Below are 16,715 nucleotides of genomic sequence, written 5' to 3'. Positions count from 1 at the left end.
AAAACACTCTTATTAGCAAGCTCAGGAGAGCTCACTAAAGTGCACCCAGCTCGGCCAGGCACAGATTCTAACTGAGGTCTGGAGGAGGGGCATAGAGGGAGGAGCCAGTGCACACCAGTAGTCCTAATTCTTTCTTAAAGTGCCCTGTCTCCTGCGGAGCCAGTCTACTCCCCATGGTCCTTACGGAGTCCCCAGCATCCACAAGGACATTAGAGAAATAAAATGAACAAAACCTGTTTAGACAAATTGGTTAAATCTGCAGTTTGTGTAGACACTTGGTCAGTTTAACCAACATTTGGAACAACCAGATTTTTCATTCCAACCATCCAGATCTGGCAGTTGATCTGCCTATAACTGTAGTAGTGGTATATACCCAGTTGTAGTGAAAACAGTACCTATCTGTTTAAAAAGACATAAAAACCAAGACATTTGTTGAGAATAAAATCTTTATTTAAAAAAATAAAACCACTACTATAACGTAGCATTTTGTAGAAGATGGAACAGCACACCATGCCACCTGCAAACAAGACAGAAGCATTAGTTTCCATAAAGACAGTATTACTAATATGGTTGTACACAACAGCACTAATAAGACTCAAGTAAAACAGCATTTGTGAAGCACAATTATAAAGTTCTGTTTATCCAGCTCAGCTGTTTCACCATGCAGTCTAAACTAGTGGTCTAAGCTTTAAATACCAGGTTTGAATGTGTTATATTGGTATGTTAGCAACATTTAGGGGGGTATCCGAATCGATCCAATTTCAGTGGCCGAAAATGGATGTATATCACAACTGATGACTGATCATCATTTTCGAGGTATCCAATTAGTCTGTTTTTATCAGCCAAAAACATGTGATCTGTGACTTCTCTGATCCAGTGTGTTATCACTGCTCCAGCAGCCACTTATAGCAGAGTATGCTTCAGGTGCCTGAGGAATAACCTGCAATAAGTGCTGTCATTTAAAGGGGAGGCACGGACACGACACTAGCCCACGGTATCAGGGTTAATAGTATAGCCCCCAGCGATACAATTACTACGGTTTTGGATACCCCTCCCTCAGTTTTATTCTCCATTAATAAAAGTCACAACTTCATGTATTTTACAGGCATTGTAGCGGCACCATTCAGCGTCAACTGCCTTTAACTTCTCCCAGAACCCAGTTGGACATGCAGACAGGACTGGTAGTGCATTAGACTAAATCATTGGGGTATATTCAATTAAAGTCCGATCCATTCCAACATGCATTTGTCGGAATGGATCAGACAACCCCTTTTTCAAATCAAATTTAAGATGGGACGCAGAGGCGGCAAGGGGCGGGGGTTTGGGGACGACAGCCTGCGAGCATACAGGAGATATCAGCGCTGCAGCAGGATGTCACTCAGCCGCCTGACCTCACGGCAGCTTCCACCCAGCTCCAGCAGCGTGCCATCAAAAAGATGGACTAAGATGCGGAACCGGAGGAGGCGAGCCGCAGGGACAGCCTGCGGGCATACAGTAGACATCAGTGCTGCAGCTGGATGTCACTCACCCGCCCGACCTCACGGCAGCTTCCACCCGGCTCCAGCAGCGTGCTGGAGCCAGGTGGAAGCTGCCGTGAGGTCGGGCGGGTGAGTGACATCCAGCTGCAGCACTGATGTCTACTGTATGCCCGCAGGCTGCCCCCCCTCGCCTCCCAGTCCGACATCATTTTGATTTCGACCATCTCAGTCCGACAAGGGGGCCCAAAACCTGTCAGATTTGGCCCCATTTTCGACTGCCCTGAGCAGTTTCTAGGTGTGCCGCCATAGAAGCAGAGCAAGGCCCGTCAGTGTTTTGCCGCTACTGAGGCCCTGGAACGATCAATACTGGTGGGTTTGCAGAGCCAGTTCTAATTTTGGACCCGGGCAGTGTTGGGTTTTTCTGGCTCTCAGATGTGGCTCAGGTGTTACCTATGGAGAAGCTGTGACATGACACCTTATGACATGCAACTGCACCACCATTATATTTGTGTGCCGTTGCAATATTTAGATCTTGTTCAGTGTGCCGCGAGCTGTAAAAGGTTGATAATCTCTGGCTTAGATGATACTAAGCTAACAAAGGCTTGTGCAGACTGCACAACACAGAGGTTATCCACATCTGCCTGTATTGCTTCACTGTTAATGACATTACAACTCACTAGGAACTCTATGCGACCCAATTTGTCTGCAAATATCTTTGGCCAACAATATTCTGCATCATAGAACAGACAGGTAGTGTTAACGCTCCAGTTTTACCTTTAGCACAGTGATGTACGACATGGTCAGCCTTTCCGCAGTCAGATCAGGAGCATGTTGAGCCGCAGCTTAGTCACTGCCACCTGTATAAAGTTTTACAGAGTCAGTACCCATGTAGAGCTTCATGTTTTTATTACAGCCAATGCAGTTTACATTTTGTTGAGACCAATGTATTCCTGAGCTATACTTACAACCTGTGATGTGTCTCATGCAACCACATTAGTCTGGTGTTAAAGTTTTACAAAAAGCCAGCGATTGTTGGCTGGTTGAATAGTCTGCCAGTGGTTCTCAAACTATCCTCAGAGGCCCAAACCTTTTCCAGGTCACGCAGCATGTGCACAGCTGCATTCATTACTCACCAACACATTTTAAGTGAGTCACAGGTGGAGCTAATTTCACGTGTGATTCTGTGTGGAGACATGGAAAGCTTTAAGAGTCCGGAGGACAGAGTGAGAACATGTGCTCTAAGATGTAGATATCTATATCGTTAGGCGTTATCAACCCTACACGAGAAGAAAAAAAAAAAAAAAAAAAAAAAAAAAAAAGTGATCTATAGGTTCTGTGAAACTAGTACCCTACGTCTTGGCAGGGCATATTAGGACTTGTAGTTTCAGAAGTAGAGTTGCAAGTTGTCCAGACATTTATTCTGTAGAATTAGTAATCCACTACATTATGTTAAGGGCTCAATACCATTAACCGCAAATTAGCTTGTGATGCCAGTATGCGCAGCTATATGCCATGGCTATGGTACTTCCATATTCAGAATCAGTGACTCTAGGGCAAGATGGCAATAACAGGTGGGTATATGGAGGGAGTTACTGTTGTAATGGCACCACAATTACCCAACATGAGAGCACCAAGCTCCAAACTGCAATCTGAAAAGAAAGCTATTGAAGTGCTTTACTGTTACACCCCCCCACCAAATAATTCCTCCTAGTGTTGACTTTTACATATGGACCCAGCCATATGATAGGAGGGCTAACTACTCTAGCGTGCCATTTGCAGTACATACTGCCATTGATGAGCTGATTAAGCTACCAAAACCTGTGTTAAATTGGGAGGCAATCATTGCTGGCTGTCGAGATCCCGGGGGTAAGAATCTGACAGCCGGAATACCAGCTCACATGGGCAATTCCCACTCGAGGATGTCCACGATATCCATAGAGTGGGAATAGATCTTGTGGCAAGTGCAGGGAGCCACAGGGCCCACAAGGGTACTAACTGCATTTGCCCTGCTGCTGGCATTCTGTCAGGATGCTGCTGTCGGGATACTGACTGCCAGCTGAGAAATATATATATATATATATATATTATATATATATGTATATATATGTATATATATATATATATATATATATAGTTAAATTGACATTCTACACAATTTTGCAGGATACCTCTAAATTTAGCAAGCTGACTGTCTGATTTACAAAACCCAACACTGTTCTTTCATAAAAATACATGACATAATAAAAGTCTGTTCTTACCTACAAGCAAGGTAACAAAACTGCCCCTCCTGGCTCGTACATGCTAGGCTTAACATGAAGACCTTGCACTCTGGTCTGCCTCCTTCCGATGTGCTGATGAATCCCTTTATCTTGCTAGTTGTGATTGTGTGAGCTTAACTGACATACTGGATGATCAGCTATTCTCAGATGTAGAAAGACTGGTCTGAGCTGGAGTACATCTTCCTTGCTAGTAGTCTCTGGAGCTTTAATCTATTTTGTCTCAGTTCCTGACTGTCTTCATCTTCAGGAGGACCAGACTAGCTCATCTCATACGGTTTTACAACAGGTCTACTTTGTCTGAAGGTTTTTTGAACCACCACACACACAAACTACACTGGTAGCTTTTACAGAACTGTTAGAGTCCACAAAAGTTAAGCCAAACCAAAGTGATGAGTTAACGCCATAGAAATCTTTAAATTGGCTTTTGGGTTGTCATCTTTGGAGGTTATGACACATCAAGTAATAATGCCTCTCCGTTACATTCAGGGGGTGTACATTAAAGCTTAAGGTGCTGAAAACCACCATTTTTAAGAACCAGCCCACTAACAAAATACCACTATATTTCATCAATATTCCCTTCCCCACAAACTTCTGTAGAATTGAATAGCTCAAGTTCAGCAGCTACTCCAGGTATTAGACTGGGCATAATGTAACTGGAAGCATGTTTAACTGGGTACCAGTAATATACTTTCACTGTAAGAGGGGAGGGATAGTGCAAATAAGGAACTGGTAGGTTTTAGTATATAAGTGGCAAGAACTGTTCAACTGAAAAAATAAAAAATAAAAAAAAATTGCTGCTTAAAATAAATCTAGGCTACTAGTCACCACTGGAACCTGTTTAATAAATTAACCCTTCCTGCAACAACTCTTCAAAAATATTTATGATACACAAGTAAAAATGAAAAGGGACACATTTATTGAGTCATGATGTAGTCTTTACAGTTCTTGAACAGCACGAACAAAAATTATATAAAAAGTCTATACAATAAAACCCGAGTCTAGGAATGCTTAACACCCCACAACACAAACTTAAGTCTTCATAATTAGTCACGAATAGTCCTGTGTTTCCTCAAACGTAAAATGATTTGCTAACATTTCTTCATGTAGCAGCTATGCCCTGCCACAACTGCGCTTGGCTGAATTCAACTTGAGTAGTAACCTGTCGCTTGCCTGGCTCTCCTCTCCTGCTAAGCATTGCTTCCTGTTGAATAATACGGAATAAGTATGTTAATCTACATATACTCAATCAGCTGAAATGTAATGGCAGTTACCTATTCTGCCTATGACTTTCTGGCAGAACCAAAGTTGAAAAATAAAAGGATTGCTTTAATGAAAAAAAAACCCAAGACATACCTGAAGCTTAAAATCTCCTGCCACCTCCATAATTGCTAGTGCCACTGGACCCACCACCATAGCCACCTAGAGTAAACAAAGCAGGTTTAGACAAACATCCAAACAGATGTGAAATAAAGTGAATAAAACTGCTTTCCACTGGAGGTATATAGCCCATTGGATGCAAATAAATCCCTTTCTGACCCCTTATACCAAGTTGATTATAGGCCACAAATAGTCTTTCAAGTTACACATATATATTACATAAATCTTACCACTTCCGTAAGGTCCAGAACTCCTTCCACTGTAGTTGCTGCCACCGCCGCCACCTCCACCACCACCAGCACCTTTCATTGGTCCAAAGCTTGAGGATGACTGGCTGTTGTAGCTGCCAAAGTCATTGTAGTTGCCACTTCCACCCCCAGTGCCGCCAAAGTTTCCTAAATACAAAGTTTCCCATTTCTGTAAATTAGTTCCCTTTAAGGTGAACAGCTTAAGGCTAGAGAATCTCACCATATTACTTACCATTGCCACCACCAAATCCACTGCCTCCACCTCCTGCTCCTCCTCCTCCACCTCCATTGTTGTAACCGTCATAGCCACCTCCACCATAACCACCGCCTTGGCCTCCTCCGTAACTCTGGCCACCACCATATCCTCGATTGCCACCAGTGTATGGTGCGTTGTTACCATAACCGCCATCATTGCTGAAACCATTGTTGTTATAGCCTTCACCACCACCACCATAACCACCACGACCGCCAAATCCACCTGTGGACACAAGTTTAGTTACTCGAGGGGAGAAGCAGCTTGACAACCATACATCACTAACTCAGCCCTCCCATACACTGGTAGACTAGATGAGCTCAGTTCTTATCTGCCGTCAAGTTCTGTTACATCAATACTTACCACCACCTCCACCTCCTCTGCTTCCACCAAAGTTCCCTCCGCGACCCCCACCACCACCGCCGCCGCCGCTATAACTGTCGTTTCCACTAAAACCACCACGGCCTCCGAAGTTTCCAGATCCACCACCACGCCCTACAGAAATGATATGTTAAACTTAAATACTTTGTGTCAACTCAATAGCACTGGGAAGGAGGTCCCAGCACTATTCAATTCAGTACGTCGCTTTGTCAGAGAATGCCTGTACTCTGACAGGAGTGCCTGCTGTGATGCTGTTGTGCCCCAGCATGGCGCAAACAGCATCACTGCACTGATGTTGGTGGATTTGTGCTCACAGAATACAGTAGCCCGACTATACAGCACTGAATGGAATAGCGGCAGGACCTCCTTCCTGGAACTACTCAATTAGTGTTGAATTGAGATCAATGTGTTAATAACCGAAAACTGCAATTACTGTTTATAGGAAATGCTTACCTCTTTGGTTAGCAGACGCTGTTGCCATCTCTTGTTTTGAGAGTGCTTTCCTTACTTCGCAGTTGTGGTCATTTACAGTGTGGTATTTTTGAACTGCAAGAGATTGCATACAGTTACATAGTGGACATTGCGTGTTAATAAGCCTAAATACTCTTTATAGGATTGTAATGTTACACTTACTGACAATCTTGTCAACTGAATCATGATCTTCAAATGTAACAAAAGCAAAGCCTCTTTTCTTGCCATTAGCACGGTCAGTCATTATCTCTACCACTTCTATCTTTCCATACTGTTCAAAGTAATCTCTTAAATGATGTTCTTCTGTGTCCTCTTTAATTCCACCAACAAATATCTTTTTAACGGTGAGGTGTGCTCCTGGTCTTTGAGAGTCCTAAGGTAACAAAAAATAAAAATAAAATTTAGTGACAGCTCTCATCACATTATACTTAAGATGCATACATGGATAAATATGACAAACGACGTGGGCGTTCTAAATTGATGGGAACGACCAATCGTTCAAATTGTTTGGTGTATGATAGACAATGACGATGCTTGCACCCGCGGGTCGCAAGAGACATCCACAGATCTTTTGAACATGCAAGATCTGAAGCGGGAGCTAGTGATGCCATGATACTTTCCCCTGCTCTACCCCTTGCCGTTGTTCGTTGCAGCCGGCAAACGTGCATGCACTTGCCGATGCCTGCCCCATCACGTGTGTACCCACCATAAGACAGACTCCATATTAGTAACCACTCACTTCTCTGGAAACAGCCCTTTTAGGCTCCACCACACGTCCATCCACCCTGTGAGGCCTGGCGTTCATGGCAGCATCAACTTCTTCTGCTGATGTATATGTGACGAAGCCAAAGCCACGGGAACGTTTTGAGTTTGGATCTCTCATTACCTACAATGAAATATTTACCATTAATATATACACACGCTGTTCTGCAGGATACGTTAATCACATGGACATATGCCTATATTTAACGGAATTAACAGTTAGTTCCCATTTGTTAAAAGTTTGGGCCAGTCACACAATTCTCTCCAGAACAGCCCTTCTGAATTGTTGCAATTATCAAATGCAGGCCAGATATCAAATATTAGGGGCCGACTTCACATATAGAACTGCGCACCAGCCAAGTGCACTACTTATAGATTACCTATACCATTGATCACTGGTATTAGCCAGATTAAATTAAAATCACCATTTACCCCCCCCCCCCCTCAAAATTTGCTAGTGACATAGTGATGGCCAGTTTACTCCATTAAAAACGTTAAGTGCATCAATGGCCACTAGAGTTGGGGGATCCTACAAAACACTGCCTCGGCCTCTTCCTCCCGAATACAGGATATTTCCTGTGCGTTACCGACATACTTTAGCAAACAGTCCTCCCCCGGTGCAATACCGGCCTACAACTTACCACACAGTCGGTGAGGGCGCCCCATTGTTCAAAGTGGTTCCGGAGGCTCTCATCCGTGGTCTCGAAGCTCAGGCCGCCGATGAAGAGCTTGCGCAGCTGCTCGGGTTCCCTGGGAGACTGGAGAGAAGGAGAGCGTTATGGAAGCGGCAGCACGGTGCCCGGGGAAAGGCACCATCGCACCCTCCCCTGCCACAGGAACTACCTAGCGGCTGTAATACAGGACACCGGCGTACACAGGCATGCGGATGGGGCCGCGGGACACGTGCGGGTAGGGCTGGGCCGAGTGACTAGGCCGCACAAGATGGCGGCGGACAAAGGCGGCCTCGCAGTGATGACTCAGGCGGCGGGCCGGCCTAGCTACGCAGAGAACGCCACAACACTCTCAGGCCGCCACCGCCAAGCCTCCCGCGCCCCGTGGAGGCATAAGGCCTGCGGCCCAATGTAGACCGTATCGACAATAAAACCCTAACAGGGAATAAGCGCGATAATACCCGGGGCGCGGGGATAGGACGCCACTATGGCGGCGGATGCAGCGCGCACTATACCAGCGGAAACTCACCTCAGACTTGTGCATGATTGCTGATGTTACCGTGTTCTCCCCACAGCTCAGAGAACAGAACCGAGACCGTCTTGGTTGGTGTGGGGCTGAGCGCAGCGGAAACCGCTTATTTAGTTCGCCTCGGCACGCCCACACCTCTCCTCATTGGATTCTGTCTATTTCCGCCGCCTCCGATTGGCTAAACTTTAAGTCAGACGTTTACTTCGCCCGAGCCACCACCTTCTCCCCGCCCCCAACTTACGTCAACAATGACTCACGCTGCGATTGGTCCAGTTGTTGTCAATTACCGGTTTGAACGCGAGGCTCCGCCCCCTGCTACGATACGACGTTAGGAGTCGAGGGCACCGACCTACGCCCGGCGCAGTGCTAGCTGCGCGCATATACGCCGCTGTCCTGTCACGCGCGTGAAATGCGAGAGCTTACAGACGTGTTAGTAGTAACCTACAGTGCGGGGAGGAGACTGGCGGCAGTGGGCGGTGCTGCACATGCGCTGTTCCGGTTGTTTTTGGCGGGGTTTGGTCGCTGCGTAGAGCCCCCTCCGGTAGTGGCAACTCATCCGCTGCTCCAGTTCCGTTCCTCCCAGCTCTCACTCTCTCTCGCGGGAAGGTGAGTTACTCGCCGCCCCAGTCACCCGGCACCCGCGAGGCCCTGGGCCGCCGGGCTCATTGTGGGAAGACAGGAGCAGGGATTAGAGCAGAGGCGAGAAGTGACTGACAGGTGTGAGCAGCCAATCGCCGCGTAGGGATTCGGCAATGACTCCAATCAGCTGGTAGGTGGGGGGCGGGACATAGCGCCGGTGCCAGAGAGCAGGCAGCGTGCGGGTAGAGGGTACCGAGGCCTCACAGCGATCCATTCCCGACCCAGGTAACCGGGGAGCCGACCGACATGAGGGTGGATGCGGGGGCAGGTTGCACTTCTGTGCACATGTATAGCCCCTACCACCCGTATGCTGCCAAACATGGAGGCTTACACCGGCGATATGTGTGCACGCCTTGCTGCTACCCTGCCATTCACACACAGTCGCTGAGCTGCAGTCTGTGGTACTGCAAGTCCCAGCATGTCAGTCAGGCCACAAGCTGGTCGACATGGTGCACTTGGCTACAGGTGGTGTAGACAGCGTTTGGCCTGCCCGTGCATTGCAGATGTGTGTGATCCGGCTATGGTGAAGTGAATGCTGCACAGGGCTTTGTTGTAATCTATACTTCACCTTTTATTTTATTTTCCCGTCGGATGTAGCCAGGCCAAGACTGCAAGGATAGAGTGTGCATAGGCATCGTGCCCTATCAAGTGCAGAGTAATACCCCCCCCCCCCAACCTTTTATCCCCCTTTATATTAATAAACCTTTAGGGAGAGCCTCTGTATGACTGAATTCATGTAGTGGTTCATTTTAAACGTGTAGGTAATCATGATGGTTAGATACATAGGTCATTCAAGCTGGGTAGTTATTCCTCAGGTACCATTTATGTAGTAAGTGGAAAGTCTTATATGATCCCATATCATGGTAAGCCCTAGATCAGGGGTTCTCAAACTCGGTCCTCAGGACCCCACACAGTGCATGTTTTGCAGGTAACCCAGCAGGTGCACAGGTGTATTAATTACTAACTGACACATTTTAAAAGGTCCACAGGTGTAGCTAATTATTTCACTTGTCAGAGCCGGCCTTAACCAATATGATGCCCTAGGCAAGATTTTGGCTGTTGCCCCCTAGCACCACCACTGGTTCCGCCTCTGACCTTGCACCTCTTTTCCGGCACCATCACCCCTCACCCATAGCAGTCCTTATTTTGGTGTTTGGACCCCCTATATTTTAAATATGACAACTTTATTAATGCCCTTTTACAGATAATGTCTCTTACACATATGCCGAACATTATTAATGCCCTTATACACATAATGACACATAGTGCCCCATACACATAATTAGTGTCCCTATACACATAATGACACACATACAGTAGTACCCTGTTACATATATGCTGCACATTATTAATGCCCTTATACACATAATGACACACATAGTGCCCCTTACACATACAGTATGTTGCACATTATTAATGCATTTTTACATGACACACAATGCTGCTTACACATATTGCGAACACTACTGCACAACCAACCCACTCACATGCACACAGCACTCACACAGCCGCTAACACTGTGACCTCTGCCTCTGCTTGGAAACAGATGTGTCCTCATAAATCTTGCCTCAATGCTAACGTCGGGCACATTTTTTTATGAAAATGCATCTTATTTACATTGCTATGTGGCTAGGATGAACACGCAGCTTCTGCTGATTAAACTGATATGCAGCATGCCTATATACTGTGTGAGATTGTGGCTGTATCTGCATATGAAATGCTACACAGAATATAGGCATGCCACATATCATTTTAATCAGCAGAAGCTACTGATGCCTGTAGACATATCAAATGCCCTAGGCAATTGCCTAGTTTGCCTATACCTATGGCCGGCTCTGTCACTTGTGATTCTGTGAGGAGACCTGCAAAACATGCACTGTGTGGGGTCCTGAGGACCGAGTTTGAGAACCTGTGCCCTAGATAATGTGTTATCCCTCTGCGCTGTCCATGGTGTTGGAATTATGTAAGACTGAGCTTAATTATTACATTCAAATAACATCTGCGCACAGCTACATTTGTCATCTCACCTGTACTTCCGCTTTATGCAAACTTAGACGTCTGCTCAAACCTGGTAGTATAGTTTGCGGTGAGATTTTTTGGTGCTTTTCTTTATAGGGTTATTATGAAATAAACTTTGTTTATTACTTTAATTTTATAATCAGTGTTCCAGAATTAAAACCTGTTAGTCCTAAGATTCAGCGTGATTAATGACTGCACAGCATGACAAATGTTACAGAATTATATGACTATAAATTTCATGATTACCAATCTTTTCTCTGTTTTATGTGTGTGAAATCACATTGTATGCATCTTCACTGTTTCTATAAGAGCCTGGCACTGCAGTCAGTTTTGCCTCTTTGCCCACAGGGTGTGTTACGGCCTGCCTGTCGGTAATTAATATTGCTGTTTTACAGCACAGTGAATAATTTGTAATTTAAGGTATACAGTAATGAATAACGGTGTCCCTAAAATATGGTTTAACACCACATTCCTAATTCAACACTACTAGCTAGTGTCTAAAGCTTGCACTATGGTCTCTATATAGTAGGTGGACGCTTTATTAGTTTGTATGCATTGGTGTTAGCAAAGTCCGAGTCTAAGTAGGTTTGTGCTTTTCAGTCATTAAAATAATTGGGAAGGCAATGCTATAACCTTTTGTCATATAATTTTCACCATGTTGCACACTTGCAGTTTCTAGAGACGTGACCTAACAATTTGAATGCTTGTTCACACTTATGGGTTGGGAATATGGGCTAGAAACGCATTCATTCATTCTAAAGAGTTAAGATTCCTTTGCAATTTATTGTTAATGCGCTACTTATGCATTGTTTGTGTCAATACAGGATTGTATTGGTAGCAGATGTTAACATAAAAAACAAGCCCATAAGAAACAATTGATTAGATTTTTGATGTGCTTTTCAGGTGTTAACCAATGAGAAACACATCACTAGTAAATACGTGTGAAAGAGACATGAATGGAATTTAAAAAATAGTCAACAGTTTTTGTTGATGGTGTAAATACAGTATACTTCCATTCTACTAATACCAAGAGTCATGGTAGAGGAGACATTTTGTGAGCAGACACTGCCTCATGCCTCAGTGGTCTCAATAGCCCCAAGTAAACACACCCGCTGAATATTGTTTTAGACCCTAAAATGGCTGCCATTGTATAGCTCAGTGGTTCTCAAACTTGGTCCCCAGGACCCCACACGGTTCACGTTTTCCATGTCACCTGGCAAGTACACTGTGTATCACCAACTGTCACATTTACAAAAACTACAGGTGACCTGCAAAACATGAACCGTGTGGGGTCCTGAGGACCGAGTTTGAGAACCTGTGGTATAGATCATTGGTCTGAAAACTGTCCTCATTACTCCACACAGTACATGTTTTGCAGGTAACCCAGCAGGTGCACAGGTGTATTAATTACTCACTGACACATTTTAAAAGGTCCACAGGTGGAGCTAATTATTTCTCTGGCTGGGTCCACAGGATTATCCACAGGATAACATTGGGATATTGTCGAGCGACAGCGAAAATGGCACCAACACGGTCACGAGCTTTCTGGCCTCCCAGGATGCATTGGGGCCTCCACTATATAGTCCCGCCCACTGACTCAGTCAGATCAGTTTTTTGCTTGGTGCGGCAGGAAGCTGCATGGTCACAGGGCTGCTGTGAAAGCAGCCTCAAGTTTTCATTACTTTATTTTTATAGACTTAATGTTTTGGTTTGAGCGACTTCTCTTAACAGCGTCTTAAACGTGTATTAGAAAGAGTCGCTCCAACAACTCCCCACCGGGTCGCAACAATGCTTACCTTCGCGGTACAGTGCTGTCTCGACGGGCGTCTGTGTCGGATGTTCTAGCAGGTCCAGCAGACGTTACCAGGCTGTGGCCGGCGCATGGGGAGACAGTGAGTATATGGACTTCCTCTTACTAGAGGGGTCAGGACACAGCTACGCTGATTTGGTGGAGACTACAAACAGCGTGTTGATGCGCCGAACATCTCGAGTGTGACAGCGCTACGCTCCGGGGATCATAGGCGCCAGGACTAGGTGAGGCCGCGATCCTGGGATTTTAAGTCAACAGGGGGTTTCAGACGCTCTCCTGGCCGTCCCTCCTCCGAGTTCATGGCCAGTTCCCGCGGTTCTCTCGTTTCATGAACTGAATGACCTCACTTCCGGCTCAGACGCTACCACGAGGGTACTCGGTCGCAGCTTAGACGCTGCGGTTGTGTACACTGGATATAAACCCGCCCAGACCGAGTCGCAGGCCTTTAGTGTCTGCATGCACGTGGAGTCGCTCAGCGTCCGTATCCGTTGGTGAGCGTCCGTGTCCGTTATCAGTTACCAAGAGCGGCAGTGTACACCAGTAGCGTCTGAATCCACTCAGCGTCTTTCGAGCGTCTTTGCTTGGATATGGAAGTGTGGTGAGTCTCCCTGTATCCCGCTCCCTGGAGGCAGGGTATACAGTACTAAAAATTCCTTCTACTTCTTAGTGTGCACTGTTAATTTTTAGTACCTATTGCATATGAGACCTGTATATTACTGTGTTTTCTGCATGTTATGTTGAAAAAGAACCAGTTAAACAGAAGTACAATTTTCCTACTTATGTATAAGTTATTATGGAGGTTGTATTCTCATATGACAATGTCTAATGCTTTAACATGTGACTGACTGCTAGTATGTGTGCTGACTTTTCTGTGTAATGTCAGTCCTGTTCTGACCCTCAAATCAGGTGCACTGTGGTCAGATTGATTTCACCTCTATATACTGATTATAGGGTGTGGTTCAGTCACAAAATTGTGTAGTCAATATCAGAAAAATGTCTGTGAGCGGCAAAAGTGATGAGGAGAATTTGTCAAGCACTCCTACAGCCCTAACATGCTTATCTTGTAAGTCAGGGGTAATTGATATGATTCAATTGGTCACTTATGAGGGTTTGTGTGCAAACTGTTTCGCTTTTCAGCGAAGTAAAAAACAGGAGTTAGTTCAACCTCCAGTAGAGCCACCATGGAATATGTTCGCAAAGACTCTGTCTTCAATAGCGGACAGGTTAGCTCCAGTAGCACCACCTCAAGGGTTAGGTTACACTATGAACCCATACATGCAGCTCCCTTCCTATGATTTGGTTCCAGTAGCCTCTACAAGCAACCAAGGGGTAGGTAAGACTAAGACAGATACGTCTGTATGGCAGACTACACAAGAGGATACATCGGATGATGATGCGGAAACAATAGATTCAACTCCGTATGATGATCAGTCGCAGAGCTTTAGTTCAGATGATGTAGCTGAACTCATTAATGCAGTAAAGGCTGTGCTTTCTCTGGAAGAACCAGCCAAGACAGCGTTAAAAGCAAAAGCACCTGTATTCAAACGAACAAAGTCAGTGAAAGCTGAATTTCCAGCGTCAGAGGAGTTGACGGAAATGATGGATGAGTCTTGGGCAGCGCCCGGTAAAAAGTATAAGATTCCTAGGAGATGGGATTCTTATTATCCATTTCCTGCTGGAGATTGTTCGAAGAGAGAAGTTCCTCCAAAAGTAGATGCACATGTTCTGCGACTAGTGCACAAATCTGCTTTGCCACTGTCATCTACCTCTTTGAATGATGTCACAGACAGGAGGGTAGAGAGCCTATTGAAAAATATTTTTTTCTCTTGTGGGTGCAGTGGTAAGACCTGCTATGGCTTCGGCCTGGGTAGCAAAGGCAATGGGCGAATGGATAGAGGAACTAGAGAATTACATCCTCTTGCTCCCTAGTAGGAGAGGGGATCGTCTTTGCCGTTTAAGACAATCTGCCCAGTATTTAGAAGAAGCAGCCATTGATGTAGGCACTGTTGCTTCTAAAGCTTCAGCCCTGGCAGTAGTCGCTCGCAGAGCAGTCTGGCTACGGACCTGGAAGGCAGATGCGGAGTCCAAGAAGGAATTGGAAGCATTGCCTTTCGTGGGTAATATATTATTTGGAAAACCTTTATCGGATATCCTAGAGTCAGAGGCTGAATCGAAGAAGGTCAGATTTCCGGCTACCTACAACCCTAACTCCAAGGGTTTAAAATTTCGCTCATTTCGCTGGCATAGCAAAGCGAAAGGTAAAGAGGAGCCTAAACAACCCCAGTTTAAATTCAGGGGTAGGAAGCAGTGGGCTAGCAAAAAGCCAGCTTCCAAACCTGAACAAAAGCCCTCAGCCTGAAGAGACGGGCCTCCGCCTGGAGGATTCCAGGGTTGGGGGCCGACTCCTGCAATTTGCACCCACATGGCAACAGTCAACAACAGATACCTGGGTGCAGAAGGTAGTATCTCAGGGGTATGGGTTCCCATTCAGGAGGCAGCCTCCTCAAAGATTTTTTTGCACCAGCCCGTCTCGTATAGAGTCGAAGGCCAATGCCCTGCAAGAAGCAGTCCAAAAATTACCGCAGTCAGGTGTGATTGTCCCAGTACCTCCATCACAAAAGGGACAGGGGTATTACTCCAATCTGTTTCTAATCCAGAAACCAAATGGGTCATATCGACCAATTCTAAATCTGAAGATGTTGAACAATTACATATGGATCCCGAAGTTCCACATGGAGACGTTACGCTCCATAATGTTGGCTATGGAACCGGGAGACTATATGGTATCTCTGGATGTGCGGGATGCTTACCTACATGTGCCTATAGCACTATCACATCAGTGTTACCTCAGGTTTGCCATCCTCAAGGAACACTTCCAGTTCCAAGCTCTGCCCTTCGGGCTAGCTACAGCACCCAGGGTGTTTACCAAGATCATGGTGGTTATGGCAGCTTGTCTGCGCAAACAAGGGATAAGGATATTCCCATACCTAGACGACCTATTAATCTTAGCACAGTCGCAAGATTTACTGTTGAGCCATCTCCAACAGACGATAGTTTGTTTACAGAGACACGGGTGGCTCATAAATTGGGAGAAGTCGTCCCTGAATCCATCACAGCGGATGGTTCATTTGGGAGTCATATTGGATTCAGACCTACAGAGAGTTCTCTTACCAGAGAAGAAAATAGTCAAGGTGCAGGTCATGGCTCAGGAAGCGTTGCAAGCCCAGACAATGTCAGTCCATGCAGCAATGCGACTGTTGGGTCTGATGGTATCAACGTTCGACATGGTGGAATATGCGCAATTCCACTCCAGACCATTGCAGCATCTCATTTTGACAAAATGGAACGGAAATCATCAAACAATAAAGAAGCAGATGATAAAGATTCCAGTAAATGTAAAAAGGTCTCTAGCATGGTGGCTACAGACAGACCATTTAAACAAGGGGAGACCCTTTTGGATAAAAGAGTGGCAAGTCCTGACGACAGATGCCAGCCTGCAAGGTTGGGGGGCGGTACTCGGAAGCCTATGGTTCCAGGGAAAATGGACCGCAAGGGAAAGTCGCCTGCCGATAAATCTGTTAGAAATAAGAGCCATTCACTTGGCCCTAGTTCAGGCAAAGGACAATCTACAAGGAAGACCAGTCCAGATCCGCTCAGACAATGCGACGGCAGTAGCATACCTAAATCATCAAGGAGGGACTCGCAGCAAGAGTCTGATGGAGGAAGTAACTCCCATTCTAAAGTGGGCAGAACTCCATCTCCCAGCATTGTCAGCAGTATTTGTCCCGGGTGTACTAA

General features: G+C 45.7%; 2 protein-coding genes across 8 annotated transcripts in view; one reads left to right on the top strand and one right to left on the bottom strand.

Moving 5' to 3' along the window:
• Nucleotides 1-428: 428 nt before the first annotated feature.
• On the bottom strand, nucleotides 429-8,608 carry HNRNPA1 (heterogeneous nuclear ribonucleoprotein A1). 4 transcript variants are annotated; one of them, XR_010207877.1, is made up of 11 exons: nucleotides 8,450-8,608; nucleotides 7,891-8,007; nucleotides 7,227-7,373; nucleotides 6,650-6,860; nucleotides 6,470-6,562; nucleotides 5,999-6,130; nucleotides 5,615-5,860; nucleotides 5,365-5,529; nucleotides 5,111-5,176; nucleotides 2,253-2,335; nucleotides 429-517 (listed from the first exon to the last, which is right to left on the bottom strand). XR_010207877.1 is itself a non-coding variant. In XM_063952169.1 (10 exons), the coding sequence occupies exons 1-9, from the start codon at nucleotides 8,462-8,464 to the stop codon at nucleotides 5,118-5,120; spliced, it is 1,185 nt and encodes a 394-aa protein (XP_063808239.1). In that variant the 5' UTR covers nucleotides 8,465-8,606; the 3' UTR covers nucleotides 4,651-4,958; nucleotides 5,111-5,117. The 4 variants fall into 4 exon arrangements, 3 of the variants coding, with proteins under 3 accessions (XP_063808239.1, XP_063808241.1, XP_063808240.1); XM_063952169.1 differs by lacking the exons at nucleotides 429-517; nucleotides 2,253-2,335 and adding an exon at nucleotides 4,651-4,958 and having other exon boundaries at nucleotides 8,450-8,606; XM_063952171.1 differs by lacking the exons at nucleotides 429-517; nucleotides 2,253-2,335; nucleotides 5,999-6,130 and adding an exon at nucleotides 4,651-4,958 and having other exon boundaries at nucleotides 8,450-8,607.
• A 154-nt stretch (nucleotides 8,609-8,762) lies between these two features.
• Nucleotides 8,763-16,715, top strand: part of CBX5 (chromobox 5) — a 121,246-nt gene continuing 113,293 nt past the window's right edge. For 2 of the 4 annotated variants that reach the window (XM_063952181.1, XM_063952180.1), the window contains exon 1: nucleotides 8,763-9,055. The gene's annotated coding sequence lies outside the window, so the exon portion shown is untranslated. Of the gene's footprint in view, nucleotides 9,056-9,224; nucleotides 9,314-16,715 lie in introns of those variants that run through there. The other 2 variants (XM_063952178.1, XM_063952179.1) reach the window with 2 other exon arrangements.

Source organism: Pseudophryne corroboree, chromosome 2 (genome assembly GCF_028390025.1).
Source record: "Pseudophryne corroboree isolate aPseCor3 chromosome 2, aPseCor3.hap2, whole genome shotgun sequence".
Lineage (NCBI taxonomy): Eukaryota > Metazoa > Chordata > Amphibia > Anura > Myobatrachidae > Pseudophryne > Pseudophryne corroboree.
This window is presented reverse-complemented; position numbering and strand designations above follow the sequence as displayed.